Source organism: Erythrolamprus reginae, chromosome 12 (assembly GCF_031021105.1).
Source record: "Erythrolamprus reginae isolate rEryReg1 chromosome 12, rEryReg1.hap1, whole genome shotgun sequence".
In the NCBI taxonomy this organism is placed as follows: Eukaryota; Metazoa; Chordata; class Lepidosauria; order Squamata; family Dipsadidae; genus Erythrolamprus; species Erythrolamprus reginae.
The window spans coordinates 19,678,423-19,705,073 of record NC_091961.1 but is presented as its reverse complement, the minus strand read 5'-3'; the positions used below and the strand labels follow the sequence as shown (position 1 = coordinate 19,705,073).

Below are 26,651 nucleotides of genomic sequence, written 5' to 3'. Positions count from 1 at the left end.
TGTTGAATGGGAAAAATTGGAAAAGCCATTTCCTGTTCTAGCTCAAAGCACAAACCTCTGTTGGATTATTTTTTATTTCACCCTTTATTCATATTCCCAGGACAATTCCCTCCATCCCCAATAAACAAATAAATAAACCCAAATAAAATAATTAAATTGTTAGTGATATCATAGTAAATGTAGAAAAATGATGTTTAAAATGCTATCTCAATGTTTTGGGACATCTTTTCCCATTCATCCATTTAAAAACATGCTTGTTCATTGATCAGTGATTTGGGTGCACCCAAATGTGGCAGTTGGGTGCACCCAAAGTGTACATAAAAGGATACAATTGTCAAGAATCATGAGGCACAACACGTAATGATTGTCATAGGGTACAAACAATTTTAATATAAATCGTAAGGATGGAAGCAGCGGTGGGCTATGAGCCGGAACGCTAATTGCTTGCTGCCGCAGCTTGTAAGTACTTGCGGGGCCAGGGCGATTTTGCTTCTCCACCTGTGGAGGTAGCAAAATCGTGCACGGAACTGCAGGTGCACCCATGTTGCAGTGAGGTTTTTTTGCTTCCATGCATGCCAAAACAGGTGGAGAAGCAAAATCGCGCTGGCCCCGCAAGCACTTATGAGCCGCCGCGGCGAGCACAATTTAGCGTTCTGGCTCGTAGCCACCACTGGATACAAGCAATAAGCTACAGTCATACAGTCATTAGTGGAAGGAGATGGGTGGTAGGAATGATGAGAAGATTAATATCCTAAGTGCAGACTTAGTAAATAGTTTGACAGTGTTGAGGGAATTATTTGTTTAGCAGAGTGATGGCATTCGGGGAAAAACCTGTTCTTGTATCTAGTTGTTCTGGTATGCAGTGCTCTATAGTGTCGCTTGGAGGGTAGGAGTTAAAATCAGGATGCGAGGGGTCTGTAATTATTTTCATAGGTCCTCAATGGAAGGTAGGCTGGCAGTAATTGTTTTTTTTCCTTCAGCTCTGATTATCCTCTGAAGTCTTTGTCTGTCTTGTTGGGTTGCAGAACCAAATCAGACAGTTATAGAGGTGCAGAATGCAGATAACTAACTAACTAACTTCAGTAGTTTAACAGATGGACCGTTTGAGATGCAGTCATTGGTATATAGAGAGAAGAGAAGTGATGAGAGCACACAGCCTTGGGGGACCCCTGTGCTAATTGTACAGGTATCTGATGTGATTTTGCCTAGCTTCACCTGCTGCTTCCTGTCTTTCTTGAGTCCCATCAGATCATCATGCATCCCTGAAAACATGACCAATGACCTTGCATTAAAGCTGCCAGGGCTTCCTGGGGTATTTGGCAAGCCAAAAAAAAGCAAGGTCTTGAAAACAAGGCAGAGCAGAGCAGTAGCCATCTGCTAGATGGTGACAAGAGCCAAACATCCTTCAAGCCTACACTTCCTCTGCAAATGTTACATCCCAAACCAGCTTCCACATCCTTCTTCCCTCCCCTCCCTTCCCCGAGTCAAACGGAGACACCCAGTTCTTCAGCGGATGCTTCCTGCAATCTCCATCTTTTCCCCCTGCCCTTCTCCAAAACTAACTGTTCTTTTCAAACGACATGAACACCAAACCCTCATCGGGAGCATTTGGTACAGTCAGTCCAAGCTTGGAGAGACAAATGGTTCTTGGCCAGAAGACAGAGTCCTTCTTGAGTGCCCAGATTGCTATCCAAGTTGTTGTTGTTGTTATCTCAAATACCAGATTCTAGTAATCTGTTTTTCTCTCCTTCTACAGGGACTAGAGAAGAAGTGGAAGGAACCGTGGCATCCAGACAGGTTCCTGCTGGTCCCCTTGAATTCACCCTCTGCTTCCAGAAGAACCATCCTCTTGTCTGAGCACAGGACAGACACAATCTTTTCTTTTGGACTGATTTTGCTTTCAGAACCTTTGCCACTGCCCTTTCTCTTAAGAACACCCTGCCTTTCCTTCCTGTACAGATCCCAGGATTCCTATTGGTGCCCACCTATGTCCGTCAAAATATCCACACGCCCCAAAGAGAGAGACTATATGGTGCAATATATAAAAGCTACACCTTTACTTCTTGGTTGAATCCATTGCCCCTTAGGATCTCTTGGTCTTTCATACCTGCTCTTCATTTCTTGGCTATTTCCCATCCGCCCAACAGTCCCCGTGAGGCAGTGGGCCTTTATGGCAGAGTCCCGGATTCTAATCAAGAGGGGCAGTGGAGAAAGGTTTTTTTAAATAGATGTGATTGTGGGCTTTTAGGTTTATTTTCATGACTGGTCAATAGAACTTGAGACAGATGATAAGGTAGTTTAGAAGCATTGTTGCCTTGGCTAATGGGCCCGAAGACAGACATAATTCTATTCTAGGCCACAAAGCAAGATTTCCAATTTCACTAAATTATAGATTATTTTTTACCAAAGTGTAATAGCAGAGAGAAAAATAGATTGGCAATATTATAGGCACTAGCCAAGATGGCACTTTTCTCCCCTTTTCTTCTATACATCCTGGGAGAGATCATAACTGACATTCTGCCATCCCATCCCTTAATTTGCAAATAAATATACATCCATCCCTCTTCGCCCCATTTAAAACATTATGTCTGCCTTCACCATTGATGGTAGTGAGTTTTGCAAATGCCACTGAACCCTTCAGATTAAGCCTGTTTCTCAGAAATCTCTTTCCCTGCTGCCTTCATCTGTCTGAATGAAAGAAAGAGAAAAAGCAAATTGTGGTCCACCTCCAGCCAGAAGAAGAATGCCGTTCCTTGTGTAGTGCAGACTTGTGTTCTCTCAACCTCCCACTTGCATGTTGCATGCTAGTTTATTCCATTGTACTCAACACTTCTATGCCTCCTTTTAGAGATGTTGTGCAGATGATCCATACAGTCATTGTAGAAATATTCCCTTTCATCGGTGATTTGAAACGGAGATATTATTAATCCTTTGGGTTCCTTTGGTTGTTTTCCTAGTGCCGTGACTTCTTTTCTCAAACCAACAGTAGCTGTAAAATGGTCACTGCTTCCCAGAATCTTTGAGCCAGGGGAACATGATGACCTCTCTACTCGCTCACTTTTACTATTTGCAATTGGTCCTCAGGCTCCCGATTTTCATGGATCCGAATGAACAATTGGTGGCTAAGATCTTTCCCCCCAGTGCAAACCACTTCTGACAGCTCTAGGTTGGAGAGATGCTCTTTATAGTCAAACATTTTGCCTGCCTGTTTTGCTGATAATATGTTCAGTCTCCCCCACAATCGCTCAAAGCCTCCAGGATCTTGTTTTGATAATTGCACCGCAGCTTCAAATGATCCGTTTGGGCTTTGTAGATGAGAGGGCTCTACTCTAGCAACCCAAAGAACAGCCCAGGTTCCCTTGGCTAGCAGCTGAAGAAAGAGAGACCACCTCAACTTTTTCTTCAGTGTCTCCAAGAGTGCATGCGCATCCATGTTACCCCTAGGTATAGACAGTCACTTTGTTGCCAGTGGTGGTGGAACTGGAAATGGAGAAAGAGTAAGGTAGAAGCATCCATGCCAACATTCTCTTTTGGGATCTCCACACCATAAGGAAGAATGGCAAACTCCATTTAGTCAAGTCACTATAAGACGCAACTAAGGCCATGTAGAAAATGGCCTTTTCTCATTTGGCTTCACTGGACTCACACCTCTCCTCTCCTCTCCCTTGTGAACACTCTCCTGCTTGTCTTCCCTTTTTCCCTTAGATCTTCTCTCTCACCCACCGACAGTGTGGCAGAATCTGCTGCCCTTGCCTTTTTTTAGTATTTCTCTCTCTCTCTCTCTTTCTCTTTTTGCACGTGATGTCTTCTACTAAGATGGAATGTCAATAAAGAATGTTGTTATGTAAAACAAGAGTACTGAGGTCTTTAGTAACAAGTACTGTATATATTTTTAATTAAACTCTTCCAGGCAGATGTAAAAGGGTGAAGCTAGGTAGACATCCCATTTGAGGTGGGAAGAAAAAATGGGGACATTACAGCAAAAATCAGAATCCAGCAAAGTTCAACCTCTAGAGTTTTTATTTTTGTGGAATTCATGGCAATTCCTGCTTTAGTAGAAGTTGGAACAAGAGATTCGGCAGCTACTTGTACCAACTTTTAGCTAAAAACTGGGCTTTTAATCTCCCATTGAACATTTAAGAATTTTTCATCTTCATTTCCTAGAAATACCTCTGAAGACATCATTGATGTCTAATTCCCCAAGAAGCCTCTTTTAATTGCATATATATTTTCCCCATGGCAACCAAGAAGCATAAGGGGCTCTAAGACAATTTAAGATGTGAGATGCAGAAAAACATGGACCTAGAATACACAATGGGAGATACCTTTTCTGTTCCCCCTATTAAGACTCTTTTATTAGGGTCACGATACAGGTGAAACTCGAAAAATTATAATACCGTGCAAAAGTTCTTTTTTTCTGAAATGCAACTTAAGGGATGAAAGTAATATATGAGAGAGACCCATTACATGCAAAGCATGATAGTTCAAGCTGTGATTTGTCATAATTGTGATGATTATGGGGTACAGCTCATGAAAACCCAAATCCACCAGCTCAGAAAATTAGAATATTTTGAAACGTGCACTATTCCAGGCTCAAAGTGTCCCACTCTATTCAGCTAATTAAACCATAACACCTGCAAAGGTTCCTGAGCCTTTAAATGATCTCTCCATCTGGTTCAGCAGGCATCACAAACATGGGAAAGACTGCTGACCTGACAGTAACCTGGTCCTAAGCCATGTAGGGCTTTATAGGTCATCACCTACATTTTAAATTACGTCCGGACGGAAGACCAACTGGCAATCAATGCAGTTTGCGGAGTGATGGCGAGATGTGCGTATGCCTAGGAAGGCCTGCTATTGCTCGCATGACTGCGTTCTTTAAAGAGTTCTTTAAAGGTAGCCCCTTAAAAAGAGTCCAGTTGGAGCCAGAGACACAGATCAAAGCAAACTCTCTAGAAATGAAAGTTAAAACAGTAACTTCCATTCTGTTGGGAGCAGAAAAATCTACAGTACTTCTTCTGTTGAACCACATTCTTATGAGACAGAGACTTTTTACACACAGTCTAGCTAAGAAATAACAAATAAAGTTGAAATGAGGTTTTTTTTTCTCAGACAGATGGTTACATTTTCTTGACCTAACTTGTCCAAGGGCACATGCCAGAAGCCAACAGTACCAAGCAAGCATCAGAAACAAATAAAACTTAACCTGCAGGAAAGTGACTTAACAGATACCAATTCAACAAAAGGATTAAGAGTGGTAGATAAAGGCCATGCAACACAGATGGGATGAGTTTCTCAGATGAACCCTAGTTTCACTGCAGTAAAAAAAAAAGCTGGCCTTTTAAGGGGAAAAATAGAATTGCAAATTCAGACTACGAAGTTCTTTAGTTGGGATTTGGTTGTACTGACTGATTCAGGTCTAGAGGAGACATCTTCCAGGAGATGGCTTTCTGATTTACTGTCCCTTCTCTCCTTGGGGTCGAAGATTCCAGGAGCAGTGGCATCCTCCCTAGAGAGAAAGAAAAAGAAAGAGACATACAGATGGAAGGAGGAAGGCAGGGAGGAAGAAAGGAAGGGAGGGAGGGAGGGAGGGAGGAAAAAAGGAAGGAAGGAAGGAAGGAAAAAAGATTAAATTAGTTGACATCCACTACTTAAGTTTTAATCTTTTAAGAAGCTCTGATTTTCAACCATTTAAAGAGATATGGTTAGTTTTAAATATTGGTAGGCTTCCAAATCTTTGTGATCCATAGTTCATCTGAAGCTATAGAGTATTCTCCATACTTCCTACTGATCTGCTGATATCAATGTTCTTCACAGGTGCTACCACCACATCTTGCCTGAAGAAACAGGCATATATACATATATACTGTATATATTCAGAGGCGAGTCCAAACTTTATTGTTGCCTAAAGAAAGCATAAGCGTGATTTTTCATCCCATGTACCAAAGATAAACTTACCACTCATCATAATCATCAAATACAGTATTAGGAAGATGTATGATCCCAACTCTGGTTTCCCTCATTCAGATTTATCTAAAGTTCAGCTGATTTTAGATTTTCAAGACCTAATTGTTGTTGTTTTTTCCCTTTTAACTAGTTAGCTCCACCCATTGAAGGCTAGCACAAGATAGTCACCCAGGAAAGCAGACATGGCAGGATAGAATGATCTGAGTAACAGTACATGAACAGATGGGAGGTTATTTTTCATGCCTGCCTCTTCTCACAAATTGAAGGAATTGCCAAATGATGGGTTTCCATAGCGTCTAAATTAAACCTATCATGCAAGAGCTTCATCCTTTCTCCCCTCCCTCTTTGCAGACTTACTGGAGGGGGGATAATGGAGGAAGTGATAAGAATAGACAGGTGAATTTCTGGCAGTTTTTGCAAAAAAGCCTCAAGTGAAACAGGTTTTATTTATTGTCTTATCAAAACATCATTTGATTCTCCCTAGGCAACTCAAAGTGCCTAAGTGGGCATCTGTCAAATTAGGAAGTTGAAGAAATAATAATAATAATAATTTATTGGATTGTATGCCGCCCCTCTCCGTAGACTCGGGGCGGCTAACAACAATGACAAAAATAACATGTAACAATCCAATAATAAAAACAACTAAAAACCCTTATTATAAAACCAAACATACACACAAACATACCATGCATAACTTGTAATGGCCTAGGGGGAAGGAATATCTCTACTCTCCCATGCCTGGCAGTATAAATGAGTCTTGAGTAGTTTACGAAAGACAGGGAGGGTGGGGCCAGTTCTAATCTCCGGGGGAAGGCTCTTCCCCTGGGGCCCGCCAAACGACATTGTTTAGTCGACGGGACCTGGAGAAGGCCAACTCTGTGGGACCTTATCGGTTGCTGGGATTCGTGCAGTAGCAGGCGGTTCCGGAGGTAATCTGGTCCAATGCCATGTAGGGCTTTAAAGGTCATGACCAACACTTTGAATTGTGACCAGAAACTGATCGGCAGCCAATGCAAGCCACGGAGTGTTGAGGAAACGTGGGCGAATCTTGGAAGCCCCACGATGGCTCTCGCGGCTGCGTTCTGCACAATCTGAAGTTTCCAAACACTTTTCAAAGGTAGCCCCATGTAGAGAGTGTTGCAGTAATCAAACCTCGAGGAAACCTTTTGTAGCCACAACAAGCAAATCCACTTCCAAACTATTCCTAACGAAAGGTCCATGGGCATTCCATGGAGTCACCAAGAGTTGAAGGGGGCTCAAAAGTCATATTGTGTTTAAGATTAATTATGCAACCACTAATAGGCTAAATACCACTAAGAGATGTATGTCAGATCCAGAACTACCTACTGTCAGCTCCACGGCTCATTTATTGAAAATCCCAATCAAAATGCTTAATAAAAAAGCTTTTAGAGGTGTGAAGAACTAAGGTGAAAGGGATAACTAATTGCCTTGCTTACAGGCAGTTAATCAATTTTGCTTTCCTGTAGGAATCAACAAACGAAGTGGCTGCATTTAAAAATTGCAAAAGAAAGACTTCCTTTCAATCATTTCGCTGATGAATTCCATTAAAAGGTACCAAAGCTGGTCTTGAATTAAAGCTTGAACTTTTTGGTGGAATAAGAAGAAAGAAAAATCTATTCTTTTGTCTTTTGGAACTCACATATTTCAACTCAGTGACCACATTTTCCCAGCAGCCCTGGGGATTCTGTGGATCGAAAGTAGAGCATGCATAATAAAAACTGATAAATAGAAAGGCGCAAAGCCAAGATGACTTGGACAGCAATTCTCACCTTATTTCATTTCCGCTGTACTCAGACTGAGGCTTCTTCTTAGCCATCTTGTTTCTCCTGTAGCGCAAGACGTAGAGGACAATGGCTCCAAGCAGGAATAGGGCTAAGATGGCTCCAATAAGGGCACCTGCCACTGCCCCAGCTTTTGAAATTCCTACTTATACAAACACAGGAGACAAATCATCTGTTAAGGTTAGATTCTGAAGCTCCAACTATGAAATGAAAAGGTCTTAGGTTGTAGAATATGCAAAAAAGTTGGAGTTTTACAATGCTTTTTAAAATGCAGTTGCATAAAAGTGGAAATTCAAAGATTAAATAACTTTCCATAACCCATATTCTATTTCCTATGAGGAAGAGACGGGCGAGGAAAGGAGGAAGTTTTATTGGCATGCTGAAAGCTTCTTACATGGAGATGCCCAAAAAACAATAGCTGAATAAACAAATAAAGATATTTCAATGCATCAAAAGCAACTGTTTTTGCTCTGATGTGGTTTGGAGTTAAGCTACCATTTTTAAAGAAATCCATGGAATAAGCAATATTGGATACTCCTATCTTATTTCAGTCCATCTAATGTTTTGTTGTATTCATGCAGTGATGGTGAACCTTTTTTCCCTAGGTTGCCAAAAGAACATGGGTGTGCGCTATCGTGCAAATGTGATTGCCCACACCCATAATTCAATGCCTGGGGAGGGTGAACACAGCTCCCCCTGCCCGCCCTAGAGACTGGAAATGTCTTCTTTCCCAACTTCTGGTGAGCCCAGTAGGCTCATGTTTCACCCTCCCAAGTCTCCAAAGGCTTCCCTGGAGCCTGGGGAGCCGCATCCCTCCCAGAGGCTCTCTGGAAGCCAAAAACGACCTCCCAGAGCCTCTGTGTGAGCTAAAAATCAGCTGGCTGGCACACACATGCATGTTGGAGCTGATCTAGGGCAACAGCTTGCGTGCCAGCAGATATGGCTCTGCGTGCCACCTGTGGCACCCATGACATAGGTTTGCCATCACTGTATTCATGTGTTATTGTTGTTATTGTTGTTGTCCTTCTTCTTCTTCTTCTTCTTCTTCTTCTTCTTCTTCTTCTTCTTCTTCTTCTTCTTCTTCTTCTTCTTCTCCTCCTTCTCCTTCTCCTTCTCCTCCTCCTCCTCCTCCTCCTCTCCACTTCTCCTCCTCCTCAGTTTTACATGGCAATTTCAACCTCCACTATTGATTTTTAAATTCCCTGAAGGCTCATAAATGTGATCATAGACCTCAATCATGCAGAGAAATCTGAATTTTTAAATGTTCTCACATAGTAAGTTTTGTCTGTGTCTATTTTGGGGGCTGTTCTCTATTTTTCCCACTTCTACTAGAACTCTCTTTCTTATATACTCCCCACCATATGATAGCAGCATAGATGCTTAAAATATTGCTTCACACCATATGGCGTTTCCAAACTGCTTTGCTTTTATAAACCATTCATCTCCAATGATGTATTTGGAACATGAGCAAAATAAAGAGTTCACTTTCTCAACCTCTCTTAGCTTTCCCCCTGCCATATTCTAACAGAAATGAAATTCATTTTTATTAAGAAAATGTACACCTCGCTTTTCTGCTAATGTTCAAGGTAGTTTCCAAGAATCACACAGCATGCAATTTTAAAAACATGCCAGGGAACAGAATAACAGTCAGAAGAGATGGCATAGCATTTAGCATTTAGACTTATATACCGCTTCACAATGCTTTAGAGCCCTCTCTAAGTGGTTTACAGAGAGTAAGCATATTGCCCCAAACTATCTGAATCTTCATACACGAATTAATATAAGGGCAGACTAGATGGCCCACGAGGTCTTTATCTGCCATCAGTCTTCTATGTTTCAATGTTTCTATCTTGCCTGCATGCACATATGGTCCATTTTTTTGGGGGAAAACAGGATGCACAGAGGGGTTGGAAGGCTTGCAGAATGCTCCTGGGGATGGGGAGAACAAAAACTTCTTGTTCTTACTTACCACTTTGAAATCTTGGTGCGTCTTATAGTCTGAAAAATAGGGTACTTGCAGATAAATGAATAAATACAGTGGTACCTCTACTTAAGAACTTAATTTGTTCCGTGACCAGGTTCTTAAGTAGAGATGTTCTTAAGTAGAAGCCATTTTTCCCATAGGAATCAATGTAAAAGCAAAAAATGTGTGCAAACCCACTAGGAAAGAAATAAAAGCTCAGAATTTGGGTGGGAGGAGGAGGAGGAAGAAGAGGAGGAGGAGGAGAGTCACTACAGAAGGAAGAAGGTGAAGTGAGGGGAATAAAAAAACCTCCCAAACTTTAAGGCTTAAAAAAAAGAGGGACTCTGAGGCAGTGAGGAGAAGCACGCGCCTCCCATACACCTGGTGCAAGGCTGCCTCCCATACACTGTGCCAGAGAGAAAAATAGCAGGAAACTGGCCGGGCCTTTGTGCCACTCTCAAATTTCCTGGGAAATTTTTCCAGGCTCGGGTTTTAAAGTAGAAAATGATTCTTGAGAAGAGCCAAAAAAATCTTGAGCGCCTGGTTCTTATCTAGAAAGCTTCTTAAGTAGAGGTACCACTGTATCTCCAAACCATGATTTAAGTCAAGACTGAAGAGGTTAAAATCCATTTGGTGTGTTTAAGGGGTGTGTGTGTGTGTCTATGTGAATCAGGCGGGGGTTGCTGCTCTTGCTGCTCCTCGCACACCATGAGCGCAGCTCTGTATCTTCGGAGCGTGCGCATGCGCGTCCAAGGGAGATTTTACTTCTGCACATGTGCAGGAAATGAAATCTCGCGAGGGGATGTGCGCCCACACGGGATTTCGGTGTTTTTTTGCTTCTGTCCATGCGCATACGTGGAAGCAAAAAACCCCCGCTGAAATCTCGCACATATGCGCATCCCTCACGAGATGTTGCTTCCTGCACATGCGCTGCTCAATTTTCACTACTGGTTATGATGGTGTCAACCATACTGGTAGGAACCCACTGCTGGTGTGAATACATTCTAAACCAGTGTTTCCCAACCTTGGCAACTTGAAGATATCTGGACTTCAACTCCCAGAAGTCCCCAGCCAGCGAATGCTGGCTGGGGACTTCTGGGAGTTAAAGTCCAGATATCTTCAAGTTGCCAAGGTTGGGAAACACTGTTCTAAACCTTGAGATACTAGCAGAAGGCAGGTTTGCATTGAATGTGTGTGTGTGTCTGTGTCTCTCTATGTGTGAACATGTGCAGACATGTGTCTTCATCCTTTCCCTATGCTCGTTCCCAATTTAAGCTACCTCCCACCAGAGTTGTCATTACTCTACAAGCTTGAAATCGTGTTGTCAGGAGCCAAGGTGAAAGCCTTCTTTTCTCTCCCGGAGAAGAAAAGCTATAATTATAGGCTTCTAATTTAACTTTATTCCCCCATATCATTCGAGAGTTTTTAATCCCTTGAGATTCTCCCAAGTCCTAAAACACACCTTTGAAAAAACATACTGCAACACAGACCTCTGCTCGAAACGACTGCTGGGTCTTCCTAGCTTTGCTTTCTCCTTCACCTCTCCCTCCCTCTCTCCCTGCTCCGAGTTGCAGCCTTCCACACCCCTGGCACTTAGCACTGCTTCTAATTCCTCCTCCCAGTTTCTGTTCAGCGAAGAAGCGAAGCCTGCAAAGGGGGGGGGGGCTGTCCATGGAAATGAGAGCTAATTAATGAAAGGAACTGACCTGAGTGGGAGGCGAGTGAGAAGGAAAAAAAGGGGGATGTGAGTTGTTCAGGCAGAATCGGAAGATTGAAATAGTTCGCCAATTACTTAACGGAGATCAAGGAACGGAACTTGGATGGACAATAATTTAATTCCAGAATATTTTTGGCACTCGAAAAGATCCAAATCAATAATAGTTCTTCTCTTTCTCTTCCTCCCTCTCTCCCTCTACTCCACCTCCTCTCCTCCTCCTTCTCCTCCTCCTCTCTCTCCTTCTCCCTCTCCTTCCTCTTCCCCTTCCCTCTCCTTCTCCCTCTCCTCCACCTCCTCTCCTCCACCTCTCCTCCTCCTCCTTCCTCTTCCCCTTCCCTTTCCCTTCTCCTTTCTCTCTCTCTTCCTATCTTTCCTTTTCCTTCCTCTTCCCCTTCACAGTGCTTTACAGCCCTCTCTAAGCAGTTTACAGGGAGTAAGCATATTGCCCCCAACTATCTGTGTCCTCATTATACTGTCCTTGGAAGGATGGAAGGCTAAATCAACCAACCAACCAACCAACCAACCAATCAATCAATCAATCAATCAATCAATCAATCATAAGAATAATGTCCCTGTCTTATTACCCTTTCTATTACTACGTTCTACTTATGTTATGTTAATATGTACTATAATACTATACTTGTTTGACTATACTTGTTTGACAAACGAACAAACAAATAAATAAATAAATAAATAAATCCCCTAAAAAAATTAGAGAAAGTGCTGAAGAGAGCAACCAAGATGCTAAGAGGACTGGAGACTATAACATACGAAGAGAGGTTGCAGGAACTGGGCATGGTCAGTTTGGCAAAGAGAAGGACCAGGGGAGACATGATAATAGTGTTCCAATACTTGAGGGGCTGCCACACAGAAGAAGGGGTCAGACTGTTTTCCAAGGCACCAGAAGGCCAGACAAGGGACAATGGAGGGAAACTGACCAAGGAGAGATTCAACCTGGCAATAAAGGAGAAACTTTCTGAAAGTGAGAGCAACCAACCAATGGAACATCTTGCCTGTGGAAGTTGTGAGGGCTCCAACACTTGAGACTTTCAAGAGGGGATTGGACAACCATTTGTCTAAAATGGTGTAGGGACTCCTGCTTCAGCAGGGGGTTGGACTAGATGACCTACAAGATCCCTTCCAACTCTAGTAATCTAATCTAATCTCATCCTCTCATCTAAATAAAATCTTATTCTTGCTGGGTTCTCTCCTCTTGGAATATTTAAACATGTCGCCATCTTTTTCCCAGCCTTTTCCAGCAACCTGCCTGGCTTCGGTGCATGAAAAGTTTCACCTTTTATCTCTTTTGCTAGAAGGTCTAAATGAGGGTGAGAAAAACTGGGGCAGGAGGGAGAGGCTCAGGTCAGATGGTGCCCTGGAGTCAGTGAAGGACTACCAAACTTTTTACTGCCACACTGTGGGCGAGGCTTATGCAGGACGCCCTGCATTTTCTTTCAACATCTTTCAGTGCAAATTGGATGCTCTGGGGTGGAGCTCCATTTTCACTACCCCACTGTGTTTCCCCCCACCCCGTCTGGGCGGCAGCCCACCCCTGCCTGGAGTATTCCAAAAACCATGGGTGCTGCCATAAAACCCCACTCTGATCTCTTTCCCACCTGACTTCATTTGATTTTTCAAGGTTCTTTCCCCTGAAAATAACAACAACAACAACAACCTAGGATGAAGCAAGGACAATTTCCAGTTTTTTAGCATTCATAAGGATGTCTCTGGACCCACTCGAATTTCTCAAGAAGATCCTTAGAAAATCAAAACAGTGAATAATGGTCGCTCAGCAGGCGATTGGCACCCTGTCCATCTGCCCAGAAAGTCTGAGCAAAAAAGCATTTAAAGAGTGCGTCACTAGATGGCAATATAAACACATAGAGATTTGGCTGGGACAATGGAAATCTCTGTGCAGACTGAGTAATCTACTCAAGGTTTAATGGATAGGATCCAAGAATGGGAAGTGGCAATCTTTAACAGATTAATAGAATTGAAAGGGACCTTATAGATCAGTGATGGCAAACCTTTTTTCCCTCGGGTGCCGAAAGAGTGTAGACGAAATGCCCATGCCCATAGTTCAATGACTGGGGAGGGCGAAAACAGCTTTCCCCCACACCCAGAGGCCCTCTGAAGGCTGGAAACAATCTGTTTTCCAACTGCTAGTGGGTCCAGTAGGCTTATGTTTCACCCTCCCCAGGCTACAAAGCAGGGGTGGGCAGCAGGCAGGATGGGGTGGAACGCAGTTCCACCAGCGGAAATGAAGATATGTGCGCAGCTCCAGGTAATTGGTGGCTGTCACTTCCTGGGTTATTGGTCTCGGCTCGGCTCTCCTATTTTTCCCTGCTGCTGCGTCTGCGCTCCTTGCTTTTTTCCTTTTTCCTCCTTCCTGGCCTTGGATGAGCTTCCCTCTCTCTTGCCTGGCTCCCCTCCAGCCTCGTGTGGCCATCTCTCGTCTGAGGTGAAAGCAGAAGGCGTGGGGTGGAAGCGGTGCTGCCAGCCCTTATGCTTCTGGCAGCTCCCGTTCGCCTAGCTACCCAGCCTGAGGTGGGGGGCAACCCAGGTAGGAGAGCGCGGGAAACGCGAAGCAAATTGTCACCCTAGAGAGTGACACTGTTGAGGTTGTAAGTCGAGGACTTAACAGTTCACTTGAATGACGATGATTGTTCAAGCCACTCCCACCTGGTCATATGGCTGGCAAGCCACTCCTACCCAGTCACATGGCCACCAAGCCACGCCCATAAAATAAGCCACACCCACAGTGTGGCAGTAAAAACATTGGCTGCCCATTACTGCGGCTATCTCATATTTAGCTCTCACAGTTACTGCTATTCACCTAGTTTGTATGTGTAGTTTTTCTTATCTAAGTGTAGAACTTTACTTTTCTCTACATTGAATTTCATTTTGTTAACTAAGTCCCAGTGTTCCAATCTGTCAAGATCCATCTGAATAGCTAACACCCTAGAAGAAAGACTCAAGATCCATCTGGATCTTGAGTCTTTCTTCTAGGGTGTTAGTTATTCCTGCCAGCTTAGTATCATCTGCAAAATTGGTAAGTTCCCCTTCTATTCCCTCATCCTTATGAAGATATTGAAGAGTACTGGGCCTAAAACGGAAGCTTGTGGTAGCCCATTGCTTACTTTCCTTCATGTAGAGAAGGATTATTCATTTCTAAATCTATCAGGCCCAAGACTCAGTGAAACACATTTGGATCGATACTTTAAGAAGCTTAAAAATCTAATAGACAGAATGGCATCAATATCCGAAATCTAGGGGGGCAAATCCAAATCTTTTATGACAAGCTGATGTCAGCTATTTATTTGTTACTTCCATTCACACAATTTTCCTAACCTAGTTCCTAAATTAACCCTTTTGTAATATTCAGTGGACCATTCACAAAACACACCTGGTAAGCCACAGAAACAAAGCCAAAGTTAAAACTATTCAGACTTAATAAGATACGCAAATGCCTGCTGTTAAATTTCCAAACGCTCTGGTTAAAAGTCTTGCGTGAAAAGATCCTTACCGTTATCAAGTCGTCCTAAAGATTAAGAAAAAGAGTTCCTTGCTGTGCTGACAAGACCTCACCTGTCACGTGGAGGGAGATTTGACAACTCTGGTGTCCAAACTCATTGGTGGCAGTGCAGCGGTAGGTACCAGACAGCTGAAGTGTGAGGTTGGTCAACATGAGAGTTCCCTTTTGTTGGTCTGGGGAATAAGAAAATAGAATAAGAAAATAATTTCCAATTGAATACCTGTAGCTCAGGATTGAATTATGGAGTCTTTGGTGCTCTTGAACTTATTTATTTATTTATTTATTTATCCATCCATTCATTCATTCATTCATTCATTCATTCATTTATTTATTTATTAGATTTGTATGCCGCCCCTTTCCGTAGACTTGGGGCGGCTCATAACACAATAAAAACAGTTTATAACAAATCTAATAATTTACAATATAAAATATTTTAAAAACCCATTATTAAACAGACATACACACAAGCATACCATGCATAAATTGTATAGGCCTGGGGGAGATATCTCAGTTCCCCCATGCCTGACGACAAAGGTGGGTTTTAAGGAGTTTGCGAAAGGCGAGGACGGTAGGGGCAGTTCTAATCTCTGGGGAGAGCTGGTTCCAGAGAGTTGGGGCTGCCACAGAGAAGGCTCTTCCCCTGGGGCCCGCCAACCAACATTGTTTAGTTGATGGGACCCGGAGAAAGCCCACTCTGTGGGACCTAATTGGTCGCTGGGATTCGTGCGGCAGAAGGCGGTCTCGGAGATATTCTGGTCCGATGCCATGAAGGGCAAGAACTTGGTGTTCTTGAGCTTAGTTGTTTGCTTGGGACGTTTCATTACCTGACTAGGTAACATCATCAGTGCTAGTGAGTGTGGGGTGTGCTGTCTGTTCAGTAGTTTGCCCCATGAGAAGTGAATGGAGTGCCAAGCTGCGAAGAATTCCCTAGTGTTCTTGGGTTCTTTGGATTAGTTTAGGAAAGTCAGGTTTCTACGTTGGAAAAAAGAGCCAAGGTGGCATAGTGGGTATAGTGCAGTACTGCAGGCCACTAAAGCTGACTATTAGATCTGCAGGTCAGCAGTTCAAATCTCATCACCAGCTCAAGGCCGACTCAGCCTTCCATCCTTCCGAGGTGGGTAAAATGAGGACCCGGATTATGGGGGCAATACGCTGGCTCTGTTAAAAAGTGCTATTGCTAACATGTTGTAAGCCGGCCTGAGTCCAAGGAGAAGAGCAGCATTTAAAAAAAAAATCAATCAATCAATCAATCAATCAATCAATCAATAAAACAAACTATGGTTGAGTCTGTCCATGTGTTATGAGTATTATAAGTTTTCATTGGAGTTATTTGGTCTTTTGGTTTATTTAAGATGTTTACCTAAGATGTACTTAACCAAAGACCTAGGAGCCCTAGAAGGAGAAAAACACACACACCATGCGGACTGTAACATTAGGTAAGACAGATGGGCAAAAGAATAGCAGAGCACTTCCATGAACACCCACTTTGAGTTAGAAGACATGATAAAAATAAGGAGGGAAAGTTGTTATTCCAATCCAGCCTTCGTTGAGAATATCTTTCAATATCTTGAGTAGACCAATTTGAAAATATAACTTTAAGAACATCTTTATGTTGGAATAACAGACCCAGAGACCACTACATTCTGAAAGAATTATTGTTCCTTAATTGACTTTTCTTTTGCGGAATAATTTCCCCCTAAATTACAGTATGGGGAAGATCACTGTTAATAGAGTTATTATGGGGCATAGTATTCCATAAAGTTCTTCCATAATTGAACATATCTACCTCCTTGTCTTCTACTTGTTTTGATCAAACACCTGGAACTTTCAAATCCATTTCCTTTAAAGGGTTATCCCCAGCCACGTGGTCTCCAGATGTGTGGAGCTACGTAGTAACTGAGATCTACTCAGAAGAGTATTTATACTCATAGAGCAGGTCCATCCACCTCCTGTTTGCAATTACACCAATGTTTACAATCATCCACCCACCCAGCCACCCTACTTTCTGCTACGGCATGACCTTTATCAAGGAAGACTGCCCTTCACCTACTTTGCACCATGTTGGAAGTCGGAAGTGGCTGTTTGGAATCCAGCAGAGTCCAGGAATAAATTGGAGTAGGCACACCTTCAGAAGAATTGCAGGAAAAGGTGACATCTGATCCAATAGGTGAAGAGGTGGAGCCTTTACAGACCGGTGTGGATGGTGGCACTGATGAGAAAGGATGGATTCAATACCAGGAACCCAAGGAAGTCAAAGTATGTGGCTGGTATAGAACTTTTGCCTCCAAGACTGAGAAGCTTCACTCAGACATCTCTTTAATTCTGGCACCCTCTAGAACAGGGATGGCAAACCTTTTGGGCATCGAGTGCTGAAAAGGTCACATGGAAATGTTGCGTGTACATGCACTCAGTGGGGCCGTGCTCCAGAAAAGCCAAACTTATAGTGTGCATGCACACCTTACCATCAGCTGGCCAGCACGCACGGGCACGCTGATTTTCATGTATGCGCCAGAAATCTGGAAGACAAACAGGCAAGGTTGCGCATGTTGGATGATATGGCTTTGCGTGTCACTTTGAGCATGAGTGCCATAGATTTGCCATCACGGCTCTAGAACATGGGCGTCAAACTCAAGGCCTTTGGGCTGTATCCGGCTCATGGGATGCATGGGCCCGCCCTGGAAACAGCAAAGGACTGGCCCTTGGTGCCTCTGCCAGTGAAAACGGGGCTCATAAACAGGGGTGGACAGCAGGCAGGACTTTTCCTTTTTTCACTGATGGATACACAATTAGAAAAGATTGATGGAAGATTATTTCAATATAGAATTGGCATGGCAAGATTATTATATGTAGGAAGATAGAAAGATATGACACTACCCATCAGGGAGGAATGGTGGGTGAAATTGACAGAACTTGCTGAAATCGCCAAACTGATTTCTTTAATTCAAAGAAGGGTATTATTCGCATTCATCGATGACTAGAAAGTCTTTATAGACTTTCACATTAAAAAGAAAACAGTTTGTGATTTGTACTTTTAATGGTTTTAAATAATAGATTATAGAAATATGGGAAATATGATGCAATCTCAGAGACAGAGGGATTTTTGAAATTATATAGATAGGTAGGTAGGTAGGTAGGTAGGTAGGTAGATAGATAGATGGATGGATAGATAGATAGATAGACAGATAGTAGATAGGTAGATAGATAGATAGATAGATAGAGAGAGAGAGAGAGAGAGAGAGATAGATAGATAGATAGATAGATAGATAGATAGATAGATAGATAGATTTCAAATATGTGTGTAACATGTTTTTGCTGAAAATTAAGAGAGGCTAGGATAGATCTGGCCCCATCAGTAGCCATACCCTCACTGGGATTTGAACTAGCAACCTTTGCCTTGTAAGGCAGAGAATTAACCTCTAGGCTACAGTATGCAATCCCTTCAGCTTTGCGTATATGTGTGTGTGTGTGTGTGTGTATGTATATCTATGTTTGTCTTTTTTCCTTCTCTTTTCTTTCTTTTTTGGTTTCACATTTACTATTTTTTCTTTGAATCTATTTCTTATTGCATCTGTAAACTCTTTAAATTAAAAACAACTTCTTAAAAATAGAACTACTGCCTACCATCAACCTTTGATCAGCAGGCTTGTTCAGTCTTGCTTGATCTGGTGGCCTTGTCTGAGCCATGGCTGACATCTCTCTCCTCAGTTGCTATGGATATTCAACGTTCCCTAATAAGCTGACTTCCACATCTATTAGAAGACCATAGTCATCATAGCCCCTAACAAACAAAACCATAGAGAATTGTGTGTTCCAGAACTTTCCAGGCCTGTTGGACTCTAATTGCCATCCCCCTCAGCTGGCATGTGAGGATGTCTATGTCCCAGAATTGAATGCATTTGTTAAAAAAACTTTTGACAGGTGCATTTATTTATGACATTCAGGATAAAACATTTTGGGTAATGATCACGACAATTTTACCTGCTTGCAGCTCAGGCCCATGAGCCCTAATTTACTTATTTATTTTATTTATTCATTTGTCCAATACACAATACATATGGAAGAGAATAGACATGAAGTAATATATATAAAGATAATATGTAAAAATGGAGGAGAAGATATATGAAAGGAAGAAAATATATATGATATATGAGATAAAGGAAAGACAATTGGACAGGGGACGAAAGGCACACTAGTGCACTTATGTACGCCCCTTATTGACCTCTTAGGAACCTGGAGAGGTCAATCGTGGATAGTCTAAGGGAGAAATGTTGGGGGTTAGGGGTTGACACTATTGAGTCCGGTAATGAGTTCCACGCTTCGACAACTCGATTGTTAAAGTCATATTTTTTACAGTCAAGTTTGGAGCGGTTACTATTAAGTTTGAATCTGTTGCGTGCTCTTGTGTTGTTGCGGTTGAAGGTGAAGTAGTCATTGACCTGTAATCTTGGTCCATTTCATGCAATGAATAAAAAAGCTACAGTTGTGTGTCTGCCAACCAACCCAATATTTTTTTAAAATGGGACTTACTTAAAACGACGAGCTTCACAAGCCCAACACCAGTGCCATAGAAATCTGGTGGGTTATTCACTTCGCAGATGTAAGTGCCAGCATCCGATGCACGGATGTTATTCAACCGGATGGAAGCATCTCCCACCGTGGGAGGTTCATGAAGGAGGCTTAGCCGGTCAGCCTGCTCACTTGGCTTGTAGAGCATATTATTTGCAAAATACAGAATCTGTAATGAGATGGAAGGTTTGCCTTTGTATCAGGATTACCTATTCCAAGACTCGGTAGAGGTAGTCCTGGACTTACAACAGTTCATTTAGTGACTGTTCAAAGCTGCAACGGCCCAGAAAAAAGTGACTGTTGACTGTTTTTCTTTTTTTTCAAAACCCCCCCCCTTTATTTAGTTTCCACATATAAAAATAGAGAGAAATGCAAAATAATTTAAACAAACAGAACATACAAAGAAAAAAAAGAGAGAAAGAAAGAAAGAAAGAAAGAAAGAAAGAAAAAAGAAAAACAATTATTATTATTATTATTATTATTATTATTATTATTATATAATCTAATATATTATTATTATTATTATTATTATTATTAATAATAATAATAATAATAATAATAATAATAATAATAATAATAAATAAAAATATATTAGATTTGTATGCTGCCCCTCTCCGAGGACTCGGAGTGGCATAACATAAAACATATTCAGTTTCAGTGGTGTTCTATATATGCACATAGATAGTTTGACTGTTTTTCACTGTTATGGCCTTTCCAGCATACTCACAATCCTGAAAATTCAGCAATTCGTATTTATGACTGTCACTGTGTCCCAAGGTCAAGGGACCACCTTTTGCAAACTTCTATAAGCAAACTCAACATAGAAGCCAGATTCACTTAACAACCAGGTTATTAACTTAGCAACTGCAATGATTCATTTAAGGAAGGTCATAAAATGGGGCAGAATTCATATAACAAATGTCTCACTTAACAACAGAAATTTGGGGCTCGATTATGGTTGTAAGTTGAGGAATATCTGTAATTTGAAAGACTCTCTGCATTCCTTAAAATACTGTGTATATGTATACTATGCCAACACCAATTGTTCTCTTTTCATACAATTTCTTCCACTGCAGAAGAGGATGAAAGAGTATTTGTACCTTATCTGTAAAATGTCCTGAGTATTTTTTTAAAATGTATGATGTATCAGAACAGATTTCATAATTGCAGATCTGGGGCAGTTGTTTTATTCCATTTCCCCCCATCACTCTGAAGCCATCCTAGTTATCCATATTTCCCAACCTGAAAAATTCCCAGAACATTCAAGGTAGACTTGGGGGAATTTTAGATTAATTTTTTTGTTTTTGGCAGGAGGCTTCTATAAGATAAAAATGGGAGTAATCTACTTTCCCGCATTGGCAGTTTTTTCCTCTTGAATTTCCATGGCATAATTTTGTTCCATTTTCCAAAAAAACAGGGAAGGGTTATGGGTGGGAACAAGAGTGTTTCCACTCCCATCCCTTCCTTTTTTAAAATTCCCAAATCCCACTGCTGAAATTTTATCATTTTGCCACCTAATTTTGGCAGCCCAATCTGGAGATGCCTTGGAAGCTCCAAAGAAGGCAATAGAGCTGATGATGAAGTGGCTGAGGGGTAGCCCACTCCATCTTTAGCATGTTCTCACCCTAGTTTACTATGGAAAGAAACTCATGATCTTCAAGAAATCTAGAACATTTAAACTAATTAATTGATTGGGAGTAAGGACCAGGGATGGGCCATGCCTTGGAACACTGGGAATGCCCTTCCGGTGGTGGAAACATAGCATGTAGCCTCGCTCCATTACCGCCAGGCATGGACGCGCTGCGAACGTGCAACTGGTGTGATTCCGGTTAAAAATACTGGGGGTTTTGCGCATGGCCTACTTTCTGCTTTCCTGTGCCACAGGCATCCCTTGGCGCAGTGATGGCACCTGAGCAAGTCATGTCCTTTGGGAGCAGCAGCACTGTGCTACCGAAGGCCACAACTCACTCAGGGCCCCATTGCCACAGCGAGAAATGCCTGTGGCACAGGAGAAAATAGAAGAGGCTGCGTGGCTGGAGCCCAGGCCCGGTGCATTGGCCCATGTTCTTGGCAGGAGAGCATTCAAAGTAAGGTCCGGCAGCCGGGTGGCGGCGTGGTGGAGTGGGCAGACCACTTGTGGTGGAGCCGCTACGAGCAGAGCGGGCAAGAAGCTGGAGCTGCCGCTCGTGGCGAAGCCACCACAAGCGGTGAGGGGAAGCAGGTGAGCAGATGGGAGTGTGAACGGGAACGTGCGAGTGGATGGAGCTGCGACTCGTGGCAGAGCCGCCACAAGCGGCAAGGCAAAGCAGGTGAGTGGATGGGAAGAGGCGAAGGGATGAGCTGCTCATGTCAGAGATGCTGTGAGCAGCGCAGTGGGGCAAGCAGTGGCTGTCATCTAACTTGCCGGTTTCTGGGCAACCCTGGAAATCTCGTGCGCGTGCTTCCTCGCCGGAGATTTGGCTTCTGCGCATAGGCATGCACACACTCACGAGCTCCCAGCCTGTTTTAGTAGCAGTATTGCAAATAAACTCTGCCCACTGTCAGGAGTTCAATCCTGACCAGCTCAAGGTTGACTCAGCCTTCCATCCTTCCAAGGTCAGTAAAATGAGGACCCAAATTATTGGGAGACAATAGGCTGACTCTGTAAATTGCCCAGAGAGGACTGTAAAGCATTATGGAATGGTATAGTAAGTCTAAGTGCTATTGCTATTTCTGCTTCTCTGTTTTGCACCTTTTCTTATCTCCAATTATTTGGAGGCCACATGGAATCTTCTTCTTGCTAACCTTCCCTATATACTTTCTTCACCCTCTGATTTCTGTGCAAGTTGCCCTTGCTCTCTTTCACCTGTGTTCCAGCATCAGGGGCTTTTGAACCGCCGGCGAACCTCCATTCCAAAACAAAGTTTTTGCCAACAGATGTTTTATAGCGACAAGGAATGTCCACATGTGAACCCTTCTGCTGCATCACAGGATCGAGTGGCACAGTCACCTCCACACACACCACACAATCTGTGAGGGGAATGGAAAAGAAATGTTTAGAATATCAAACAATAGGTTGGAAGGGATCTTGGGAGTCTCCAACCTAGGCAACTTTAAGACTTTTGGACTTCAACTCCCAGAATTCCCAAGCTGGCTAAGGGATTCTGGGAGTTGAAGTCCACAAGTCTTAAAGTTGCCTAGGTTGGAGACTCCTGTTCTATTCCAACCCTTTGCTCAAACAGGAGATCTTACACCATTGTAGACAAATGGCTGTCCGGTCTCTTTTTAGAAACCTCCACTGATGAATCACCCATAACTTCTGGAAGCAATTTAATTAATTACATTTATAAGTCACCCAACTCCTTACAGACTTGGGTGACATACAATAATAATAAGAATGTAATACTACAATCTGGCTAAATAGTGTTGATTTAACACTATTGTATGTTTGGTTGGTTGGATTGTTGTGGGGGATTTTATTGTTTTTATTATTTTAATGTTTTAGTATTAGTTTTGACTTTTATTATTATTATTATTATTATTATTATTATTATTATTATTATTATTATTATTATTATTTATTAGATTTGTATGCCGCTCCGAGTCTTTGGAGAAGGGCAGCATACAAATCTAAATAATAATAATAATAATAATAATAATAATAATAATTTATTATTATTATTATTAATTAGATTTGTATGCCGACCCTCTCCGCAGACTCCGCAGACTAATAATAATAATAATAATAATAATAATAATAATAATAATCATAATCATAATCATAATCATAATCATAATCATAATCATAATCATAATCATAATCATAATCATAATCATAATCATAATCATAATCATAATCATAATCATAATCATAATCATAATCATAATCATAATCATAATCATAATCATAATCATAATCATAATGTATTATATTGCTGTAAGCCGCCCTGCGTCCTATGGGATTGGGAGGCATAGAAGTCAAATAAATTTAATTTAATGCAATTAATAATATAACAATAGCAACATAGCCATTCCATTGATGGAATGGAATGTTCTCATTGACAGGAAATTTCTTCTTAGTTCTAGGTTAGATCTCTCTTTAACAAGCTTCCCCAATTCCTGCCCTGCTCTCAGGAGCTTTGGAGAATAAATGGACCCCCTTTTCTCTGTGACAGCTGCTCAAGACTGCCCTCATGTCACCCCTTAGTCCAGTGAACGGCGAATCTTTTTTCCATCGGGTGCCAAAAAAGTGTGCATGTGTGAGTGCCCACACCCATAATGCCCGGGGAGGGCAAAAACAGCTTCCCTCTTCTACGGAGGCCCTCTGGAGGCCAGAAACCACCTGTTTCCCTTCTTCTAGTGGGCTCATGTTTCGCCCTCCCCAGGCTCCAAAAAACTTCCCTGGAGCCGGGGGAGGTTAAAAAAAAAAACCTCCATCAACCCCCCAGAGGCTCTCTGGAAACAAAAATGCCCTCCCGGAGCTTCTGTGCAAGCCAAAAATCAGCTGGCTGGCACACACAAGCACGTTGGAGCTGAGCTAGGGCAATGGCTTCGGTGCCAGCAGAAATGGCTCCAAGTGCCACCTATGGCCCCCGTGCCATAGGTTCGCCATCACTGCCCTAGTCCTTCTTTTTGTTTAGACCATACATATGCTTGTGTGAGCCTTGAATTAGTGGCTCTTTTTTCCCTTAATGTACCAGTTTCAGGAAGTACTCTGTGGAGATTGCTAATGGCTTGGTCTTATACCCCTGCAATTTCCTTTCTTAACATTCCCACTGCAATTAATAGCAGAGTTCTGGTTCTGAGCCATTCTGATAACAACATTTCCTTTTGGGGAATCAAATGGACCCAATTCAACATTTTGCTTTAATTTGATTTTTAAATCAATTTGTAGAAAACCATCTAACCCACCAGGATTTGTACCTACCCCCAAAATAATTGAAATCATCAAATCTATTCAGGGACATTCAGTTTAATTCAACACTGTTATTCTTTTTTCTGACTCAGATCCAGGATTTTGATAAACCACCACATGAATGTGGCTGTAAAATCAAGTCAGGCCATGTGGTGACCCACTTAGTGACCATAATAGAAGCATAGAAACATAGAAGATAGACGGCAGAAAAAGACTTCATGGTCCATCTAGTCTGCCCTTATACTATTTCCTGTATTTTATCTTAGGATGGATTTATGTTTATCCCAGGCATGTTTAAATTCAGTTACTGTGGATTTACCAACCACGTCTGCTGGGACTTTGTTCCAAGCATCTACTAATCTTTCAGTAAAATAATATTTTCTCACATTGCTTCTGATCTTTCCCCAATTCACCTCAGATTGTGTCGCCTTGTTCTTGTGTTCACTTTCCTATTAAAAACACTTCCCTCCTGAACGTTATTTAACTCTTTAACATATTTAAATGTTTCGATGACGTCTCCCCTTTCCCTTCTGTCCTCCAGACTATACAGTGTTCTGTCTGGGTTCCCCCAGACCTCAACACCAACTGGAAAAAACAGCCAGACACTCTGGTAAAAGCCAAAAGTATTTTATAACTGGAAAAAATAAGCACAGAGGAAAACCTGTTCTTCCCAACAGACAGGATATAATACGGTACAGCAGGGTCCTGATGTCCAGTCAATACAGCAAGCTTCTTGCTGCCCCCCCCCCAAGGTTTCAATAGTCAAAGGCACAAACCAGGATTCCAAGACGCCAAAGTTCACAGTCAGGTCCCACGACTCTCAAAGATAAAACTCCACAAGCCAGGAAGGGTGGGTCTGCCTTTTAGCCTTTCCCAAGAGCACCACACCCAAACCCAGCTGTTGCCACTTTAATGCTGAAAGTATTTAGCCAATTGATTCCATCTCTGAGTAGCTCTTCGTTGTCGCAGATCAATTATGGCTTGTGCACTTTCCTCTAAGGAATCCAGGCTGCTTGCTGGGGAGAGCTCCCCCTGGTGGGACTCTGGCTGTCCTCCCTCTTCTTCAGCCTGGGATTCCTCCTCCTCGTCTGTCTGCACCTCCTGTTCCTCAGCCTCTCCCTCTGAGCTGGAAACCGACAGAAGGTCAGCCGTTCCCGGAGGGGCCTCAGACGGAACCACAACAATACAGATTGAGTTCATTAAGTATTTCCTGATAAGTTTAATGCTTAAGACCTTCCACCATTGGAATTCCACCTTCCACCATAATAGCTTATGATAGAAATTCCAGGCTCAATTGTGGTCATTAAGTGAGGACTGCCAGTATCAAGTATTTGTCTGCAACTACAATTAATATCAATCAAAGTAGAATGATGGTTGCTTTCCTATTTCATTGCAATGTTTGATGCACTTTATAAGTCAGCAAATAAGGGTTTTAATTCCAGGTGAAAAACATAAATATCAGGCTATGTTTGCCTGCAAAAGTGAAGAAAAACCCTTTCAGCTTCTATTACTGGGCCTTATCAAGTGGTACATGAAGATTGTACAGCCAACTTCACAAGGGGAAAATTATTGTGTGTGTGTGGTTCTAGGAAATAAACGATATTATCTTTTCACGTTGAATTGCACATAAAATAAAGCACATTATAACATAATTACGGTACGTTTAAAGCAGAATTAAAATAAACTCTAATTGTAAATCTAAGGTACTTACTAGAAGACCAAATGAAGAGCAGGAAGCAGGAAAGTCGACATTTCCAAAAGACCACGTGGGGGTCCATTTTCAGGAAAAATAACAGGCGATGACTTTTCCTAGGAGAACTGAAACTCAACTGAGGCCAGGTGGAACTGTTCTTTATCTTGTAGGTAAGTAAGAGCAAACAATTATGGCCAGGCTGAATCACGCTGCAATACAAAACTTGTGATACAAAAGGCTAACCCAGTGTGCCTTCTCAGACCTTGCACTCACTGCTGATCAGAACTGCTTTTCATAATTAGCGTTTTTTTCTCTCATTCCTTCCTTATTCAGTCTCGATATTCAAAACTCAACTGCATGTAATGTTGGTTTTTGTCCTGGGGTTTTTCCAATGCTGGATGATAAGGTGTTTGCTGCTTTTTTCCTCCCTTGTATGTCAAATTTTGAAGTACGCTTTTGCTGTTGCAACCCTTATCGCTTCTCAGCTTGCCAACAAACCAGGGAAGAGGGAAAG

General features: G+C 42.2%; 1 protein-coding gene across 1 annotated transcript; it reads right to left on the bottom strand.

Annotated features, from left to right (window-relative positions):
- Positions 1 to 5,056: 5,056 nt before the first annotated feature.
- On the bottom strand, positions 5,057 to 26,233 carry VSIG2 (V-set and immunoglobulin domain containing 2). Its single transcript, XM_070765321.1, has 7 exons — positions 26,156 to 26,233; positions 22,396 to 22,559; positions 19,512 to 19,719; positions 17,035 to 17,193; positions 15,038 to 15,157; positions 7,758 to 7,911; positions 5,057 to 5,509 (listed from the first exon to the last, which is right to left on the bottom strand). Exons 1-7 carry the CDS (start codon positions 26,220 to 26,222, stop codon positions 5,368 to 5,370), a joined length of 1,014 nt encoding a protein of 337 aa, XP_070621422.1. The 5' UTR covers positions 26,223 to 26,233; the 3' UTR covers positions 5,057 to 5,367.
- Positions 26,234 to 26,651: the final 418 nt, after the last annotated feature.

Coding starts and splice junctions, on each gene's coding strand:
- VSIG2 (XM_070765321.1), bottom strand. CDS start 26,222: ATGGACCCCCACGTGGTCTTTTGGAAATGTCGACTTTCCTGCTTCCTG. Junction 17,194..19,511: donor TGTGAAGCTCGTCGTTTTAA/GTAAGTCCCATT, acceptor CTTTCTCATCAG/TGCCACCATCCACACCGGTC. Junction 15,158..17,034: donor GACTTCCAACATGGTGCAAA/GTAGGTGAAGGG, acceptor CTTATTCCCCAG/ACCAACAAAAGGGAACTCTC.